Source organism: Arachis stenosperma, chromosome 10 (assembly GCF_014773155.1).
Source record: "Arachis stenosperma cultivar V10309 chromosome 10, arast.V10309.gnm1.PFL2, whole genome shotgun sequence".
Taxonomy (NCBI): Eukaryota; Viridiplantae; Streptophyta; class Magnoliopsida; order Fabales; family Fabaceae; genus Arachis; species Arachis stenosperma.
In genome coordinates this window covers 128,562,815-128,570,820 of record NC_080386.1, presented here as the reverse complement: position 1 = coordinate 128,570,820, position 8,006 = coordinate 128,562,815, and the positions used below count along the sequence as shown (strand labels likewise).

At 38.6% G+C, this 8,006-nt stretch overlaps 1 protein-coding gene across 1 annotated transcript; it reads left to right on the top strand.

The window, feature by feature from the left end:
• Window positions 1-5,619: 5,619 nt before the first annotated feature.
• Window positions 5,620-6,663, top strand: LOC130957705 (uncharacterized). Its single transcript, XM_057884549.1, has 3 exons — window positions 5,620-5,786; window positions 5,942-6,570; window positions 6,656-6,663. Exons 1-3 carry the CDS (start codon window positions 5,620-5,622, stop codon window positions 6,661-6,663), a joined length of 804 nt encoding a protein of 267 aa, XP_057740532.1.
• Window positions 6,664-8,006: the final 1,343 nt, after the last annotated feature.

Sequence of the window (8,006 nt, the reverse complement as noted above, 5' to 3'; positions counted from 1 at the left end):
GTCTATCATAAGATGAAGATCTTCAGTGTCAGGGTTATGAAAGACTACCTGATGTACATGATCTGCCATAAGACACTGTTGGGACTTGGTTTCTGATTTTTCATCATCATCATCTGAGTCATTTTCCAAATCTTTCCATGAAGCCATTAGACCTTTCTTCTTTCCTTTTCTCGGCCTTTCTTCCTTCTTCAACTTGGGACAGTCAGATTTGAAATGCCCCATTTTCTTGCAATTGAAACAGGTTACCTTGCTAAGATCTTTCTTTGTCCTCCTGGAGCTGCTGCCTTTGCTTTTGAGCTTTGCCATTTTCCTGAATTTTTTTGCAAACAACACAAACTCATTTTCAGAAGAGTTATCACTGGATTCATCATCCAGAGGGTTAGTCACAGAAGTAAATGCAATTCCTTTCTTTTTTGAATCTTTTTTCAAATAGGAGTTTTCAAAGGCAAGTAAGTTTCCTCTCAAATCATCAAGTGTCATGGAATCTAAGTTACTACTATCAGAAATGATTAAGGCTTTTGTTTCCCATTCTTTTGTGAGACACCTCAACACTCTTCTCACTAGCACAGATTCTGAATGTGTGATTCCAAGAGCATCTAAGCCAACAGTGATGGCATTGAACCGTTCGAACAGTTCATCGATGGACTCTCCTTCCTTCATTGTAAACATTTCATATTCCCTGTTTAACATGTCTGTCCGAGTTTTCTTTACAATGGTGGTTCCTTCATGAGTGATTTGCAACTTGTCCCAGATTTCCTTTGCCGTTGTGCATCGTGATACTCGTCGGTACTCCTCAAAGCTGATGGCACAGTTGAGCAGATTGGTTGCCTTGGCATTTAACTCCACCGTCTTCCTATCTTCCTCGGTCCAGCTTGCTTCTGGTTTAAGAGAGACACTCCTTGAGCATTGTGGTAGTTGGAAATTTAGACCTTCCAAGATGATCTTCCAAAGTCTGTAATCCACGGCTTGTACAAATATCTTCATCCTCTCCTTCCAATAGGTATAATTTTTCCCATTGAAGAGGGGAGGTCTGTTGCTTGATTGACCTTCAGCCAGATTGTATGATAACACACTTGAGCCACTGTTTTCTGCCATGAGGATCTTTACTCCAAGCTGCAAAGCTTGATCTCTTTGAGACCAAGCTCTGATACCAATTGATGGTTTCAGTGGCTAAGAGAAGGGGGGGTTGAATCTTAGCCCCCCTTTTTGAAGCTAACACTTGCTGACCTTCAGAAGAGACTTTTCTGTTATTGCTCGTCACTGGACACGAGCAACTCTGTTTTGTCTCGTCCTTTGCCACGAGACTTTTTGTTTTGTCTCGTCACTTGGCACGAGATAATTCTGGCTTTTGCTCCTGTGTAGTAGAAAATAGAAATGGAGTAGAAAGAGAAGAAGATTGCACCAAGATATATCCTGGTTCGGCTGCTAAGTGCAGTGCAGCCTACATCCAGTCTCCATCACAAACATGATGGAATTTCACTATAATCAATCTGTTACAACTTGTAAAGTGCTAACCCAACTTACAAGGGGATTCCCACAGAATCATGATACACAACATAGATGAACAAAGGACCTCTAAGACATCTATGGCTTTTTCTCTTAATTTTGTACTCTCTGCCTTTTTCCGCTCTATGGCTTTTTCATTACAAACCTCACTGTTTGTCTTTTACCATGAGACTCAAGACATGACAAAATTAAACAGAAAACTACAAAACAGAAAACATTGAAGGAGAAGAAGAACTGCTAGCTTAGGTAGCTCTGAGAACTCTGTGCCTTGCACTCTCTAATTTTCTCCTTGCTCCAAACAGTGGTTGTTCCCCCTTTTTAAAGAAGAGGAAAGCCTCCACACATGAAGCCAAAACCGAACCAACTTTCTTCCTCCTTCAACAAACCGGTTCGGCCACACAAAGAGAGAAGAGATAACCATGCTAAACCCAACATGCAATTACCTCTCGTCCTTTCTTGATCATCACCCTTCATCAATCCGAGCTCTCCATCCTTGGCTTCCTCTCCAAGATGAATTTCTGGCCCTTGATGCTTCATGATGATGATGACTTCATCTGCTTTAATCTCTGCCTTCAACCATCACTTCGCCACTCTAGCTACTCCCTGTGGTGGTTGATCAGAATCAAAGACAAGCCATGCTTCAAGAATCTCTCCTCTTGGCTGAATCTTCAACTTCCCTTTTTGAGCATGAAAGGCTCAAGATTACCTCACCAAATCTAACCACATTTGGTAGTAATCTCAGCCACAGCTCATCTTTCTTTTGGTATGTTTTCTCGCCATCATTAGCTTGATGGTCTTAGGCGCATGCAACTTCTTCCTTTCGGTGTTGAAGAACATTTCTTCCATTGTTTCCTGGACAAGGACCGAATAGAGAAGAAAAAAGAGATGAGAGAGAATGAAAAGAATCTGAAGAAAAGCAATGCAAAGAGGTTAAACAAAATGAATAGCTTGCTTTTACTTCCCTAACATAAAGTGGCGTGTAAGTCATAATAACCATCAATCACTTCAGCTGAATTTTTCTCTCTCATGTTCCCCATGCATTAATTAACAATGTAATAGATTTTGAAATCCATCACATGGTTAATACTTGGTTCCGTTGGAAGCACTTGGCTTTCATTTTTCTTTGGTTTCGGACCAAACTTGGAAACATTCATTATTTGTGCGACTTGGGCTTGTAGTGTTGAGATTAAAGCTGGCCCAATTGGTTAACATTTGCTTTCCTGATGAGTTGTGTAGCGGATCAAGCATAGGAAGCAAACAAGAAAGCATTTGTTTGGGCTTGCAACATTAATATTTATTCTGGCCCAATTATAACTAGCTTCAATTATAAACACATAGCTGAACCAATAATGTAACAGTTGGGCTTTGTTAATCTTCTTTTGTTTCGGTCCAACAAAATCTGCACAACAAAATTATTAATTAAGCACATATGAATTAAGATCAAATTAATAATTTTGTATTTAAATATTTTAATAATGTTTGTTCATCATCAAAATTAAATGAGAGTTTTCCAAACTCATCAAGAGCATATTCTTTTTTTTTCCATGCAAATTCGTTCATAACCCCTTTATTTTTCTCTTTCGGCAGTGTTCTTTGTCCTCGTTTTTCAATCCTTTCTCGATGTTTTGGTTCGTCACCGCTGCCACCAGTGTGTTCGTCTCGTCATCACGATTCCAACGCCTCCAAACTCGTCGTCAGCCGCTACCGGAAGCACCCTCACACGGTGCCTGAAGATCGGTGTCCGCTTCAGGTTCTCCTCTCTCCAGACGCCTGCAGCACCGTTGGATCCACGCTCAGGATCAACGGCACCCAGAGCGCCATGTGCCGAAGCTAAAATAGCACACGGATTCGCTCCAGCTCGTGTCAAATCCGACCCAGCCCACCTTTCCGGCCCGCGTTCCACCTCCCTCTCTGCATCAACGCTGATGTGTATTCCTTCTCCTATCACGTGTTGCCACGTGGCCTCCTCTACTGACGTGGCAGATCGTGGGATCCTCCCTACAATTTTTTAGTCAGCTCTTTCCGATTGTACAGTCTATTTTCTCATTTTCTACCCTTAATTTGTAGTTTTCTCTCCTCTCTTTAATCTCTGTATCTACTATTATAGAAAAATCAGTTGTTTTTGCTGTCACGGATAAAAAGGGTGAATTCTGTCAAAACTGTAACCGTTCTTGGCACCTCTTCTCAGACTGTCCTTCTGTTGAATGTTACAAATACCAACAGAAACGTCACATTAGCTACAATTATCGACAACTGTTTTGCCATTACTGCATGCTCTCGGGACATTTGATTACTACCTGTCCTACTCGCCCACCATGTCCTAATCACCTCAAGTATTATTCTCATCCTAACTTCTCCAAGAATGTGTCTACTTCTGTTATTGCTGCTACTACTGAATCTACCACCTTTGTTCTTCTAAACCCGTCTCCTGTCTCTCTATCTGATATTGCGTATCTTTTTAAGCATATTCTCTCCCTTTCTGGTAATACCATGGTTCTGAAAACCAAACCGGACCGGATGATTCAATCGAATTAACTAGAAATTAGTCACCTAGCCGGTTTGAATAAGGCTAGAAACTGCTTGGCAAAAAATCGGTTAAAAAACTGGTCAAACCGACAGCTAACCGGTAAACCGACAGAACCGCCCGATTTTTTAGCGGGTTTTTGGTTTGAAAGTAAAACCTCTAAACGATGTCGTTTTGTCTCTAAAAAAGAAAAAAAAAAGAAAAAGAAAGGCTAAACGAAGTTGAACCCTAGTCACCCAGAAGAGGAATCAGCAGCAACAGCAACTCATCTCTCCTCTCTTCTCTGCGAAATGTGAACCATAATAGCAACTCATCTCTCCTCTCTTCGTAATTGCATAGCCATCACCACCAATCAAGCAGCCCACCGCCATCGCCACCGCATCCTACAGCCACCATGTCCCGCAGCCATAGCAGCGACGAGTTTGACCACCGCGTCCTTGTCATCGCCAAGCTCGCCTCCTCTTTCGTTGCCGTTACTCGCTGCCGGTATATAATACTCTGTTATTCACTTATTCCTCCTCGCTGCCTTCTGATTTTCTGTTCATGATTTTCTGATTTATTTGTTTACTGGATTCACGATTTTGATTTATTTGTTATCTGTTCATGATTTATTTGTTTGCTGGATTCATGATTTTGATTTTTGATTTTCTAAGGTTATTTGTTCATAATTTATTTGTTTTCTAGACTTCATGATTTTGGTTACTGAATTCATAGTTTTCTGAGGTTATTTTGGATTCATGATTTTTTATTTTTTGAGGTTATTTATTTGTTTATAGTTTTTTGAGGTTATTTTTTGTTTTTGATTTTCTGATTGTTACAGATGGAACAATCACAAAGTAACTCACAGCCACAAGATAATGCTGTTCAAGATTCTCAAACTGATTCTTCTAGAGGTAAATCTGATCCAGCTTGGCAATATTTTACAGTGAAGTATGACAAAAATAACAAGGTTCAATATACATGTATTTTCTGCTTGAATACTTACAATGGAGGGGGGATATATAGAATGAAATATCATCTTGCAAAAATCCCTGGACAAATTAAAGTTTGTAACAAAGTAACTGAAGATGTTGAAAGAGAAGAGCTATTGCTGTAACAAAAATCCACAAGCGGAAGAAGAGTGTGAAGCGCCTAATCCTGTACAACCTCCGGCTCCTGCAACAATGGGAGACAAAGGAAAGAGAAGAGTTATTGCTGCTACTCCAATTGGAAGTTATTTTAAGGGAAAGACTACGCCAGGCTCTCAACCAACTTTGAAAAGTGTCTTGGCCAGTAAACAAGTTGTGCACAAGGTTAAGTTGGGGCTTGCCAAATGGATCATTGATGCACGTATTTCATTCAATGCAATTCAATCACCTTACTTTCAACCTGCCTTGGACGGCATTGCTGCAATTGGACTTGGTTTCAAGGGACCGTCATATGATGAAATGAGAGTTCATTTGTTGGCCAATCTTAAGAAGGAGTGTCAGTTACTTGTTGAAGGCTATAGGAGCTCGTGAAAAAGCACTGGTTGTACACTGATGGCAGATGGCTGGACTGATCAAAGGCAACATACGTTAATTAATTTTCTAATTTATTGTCCTGCTGGTATGTCATTTGTTAAGTCTGTTGATGCTTCTGATATGATAAAAATTGCCGATACCTTGTTTAAATTGTTTTCTGAGGTTATTGAGTGGGTTGGGTCTAGTAACATTGTGCATGTGGTTACTGATAATGCTGCGAATTATGTATCTGCTGGAAAGCTCATTCATGAAAAGTATCCAAACATTTTTGGTCTCCTTGTGCTGCTTATTGCATCAATCTTATTTTGAAAGACATAGCAAGTATTCCTCACATAGCTGACCTTGCCTCTCGTGCTTCAAAAGTGACTGTGTTTGTTTACAATCATAAGATTTTCTTGTCATGGCTTAGAAAAAGATCAAATTGGAAAGAAATTGTTCGACTAGGAGTTACACGTTTTGCTACTGTTTTCATTACTTTGAAAAGTATATATGATCGTAAAGAAGACTTGCAAACATTGATGGTGGACAAATATTTCACTTCTCATGAATTATCCAAGAGTGTCAATGGGAAGATGATTAGCTCAATTATCTTGGATAGTAAGTTTTGGGAGGATTGCCTTACTACTGTGATGATTGTTGGTCCTCTTATTAAGTTATTGAGACTTGTTGATGCTGATGAGAAACCTTCTCTGGGATACGTGTATGAGGGCATGCAAAGAGCCAAAATTGCTATCAAGACAATATTTAGAAATAGAAAAACTGCATACACACCTTATACAAGTATCTTGAAAATGCAGTGGGATAAGCATTTAAAGCGTGACCTCCATGCAGCAGCATACTTTTTGAATCCAGGTTTCTTCTATAGTGAGGGGTTTGTTGAGAAGGCAAATATCTTGAGGTCTTTACTTGATTTATTTGATATTGAAACCCTTTACGATGATTCAGTTGCCGCAATGCAAGAGATACAGTTGTATCGAGATCGAAAAGAAAGTTTTGGAAGGGAAAGTGCTTTGAAAGCAATTAAGAGACTCGAACCTGGTAAGTTATTATATTTCTATGTTCAATTTACTTTGAAGGTTTTTTAAATATTGAATGAGAATTGATGTTTGACTTTCATATCCAGGTAGGTGAATGGTGGAGGCTACACGGGGGAGTGCTCCTAACTTGCAAAAAATGGCGATTCGTCTTCTTCATCAAACATCTTCATCATCCGGATGTGAAAGGAATTGGAGCCTCTTTGAACAAATCCATTCAAATAGGAGAAACCAATTAGAGCATCAAAGGCTAAGTAACATTGTTTATGTGACTTATAATCTACGCCTTCAATCTAGATTACATCGCAAGAAGAAGAATTATGATCCAATTGACATTCAAAGCATTGACACAGTAGATTTTTGGGTAATGGAGAATGAAGATGATCCAGAATTTACTAATGGAGACATCGAAGGCATTGAAAACTTAATTTACATGGATAATGCTATGCCTTCATATCCTAAAGGTGATTGAAATAGCAAAACTTGTTTCATTTACTAAAGATATATGTTGTAAAGTTATAACTTAAATTTTTTCTTGGTTTTTTATTTTATTTTATTATATGGAGGAGATGTGGAAGTTGATGTGAATTTGCCTGATGTCGCTGATTCTTCAAATACAGCTTCTTTTGGTGGTACTTCTGAAGATGGTGGCTTTGAATTACCTGTTTATGATGGAGATATTGGAACACTTAATGATGATTATGATTTTTGATGAGTTGCACCTTTGATTAGTTGAAAACTTGCTACTAATTGTTTCTTTTGAATGTAAAACATTATGGGTTTGTCATTATGTGCGTTTTTTTGTTTTTAGTTATAAACTTTGATGTTTGAAGTTGTTTGTGAACCTCTAATATTAAGTTATGAATAATTTATTATGTGAAATTTTAAATTTTATTAGGTTAGAAATTATTGAATTTATATATTTAAAATTATTTTTAGATTTTTTAATATTTTTATTTAATATTTAATTAAACCGGTTGAATTCCGGTCGAACCAGTGAACCATTGAACCAGTGACCTCACCGGTTCATTGACTGGTCCGGTTCTCGCAACCTTGGGGAATATTCCTGCTACTTTTTCGACTCCTTTAGATAATTCTAAATGGTATTTTGATTTCGGTTGCTTTATTCACATGTCTCCTTTGTGTCATCTTTTCTCATCTTTGTCTACCACTACAAATGCACATTCTGTTATTACTACTAATGGTTCCCTCTTGCACGCGACACACAAGAGTTCTATTTTCCAGTCAACTCTTAATCTCCCTGATACTTATTATATTCCCAAATTGAACTTTAATCTTATTTTTGATGGTCAACTTGTTGATTTTGGTTTTGATGTCAATTTTTCATTTCTGGTTATCGTGTACAGGATCGTCGGACGGAACAAATCATCGGGACTGGACGTAAGGTCGGAAGGTTGTTTGAACTCGAGAATCTTCATA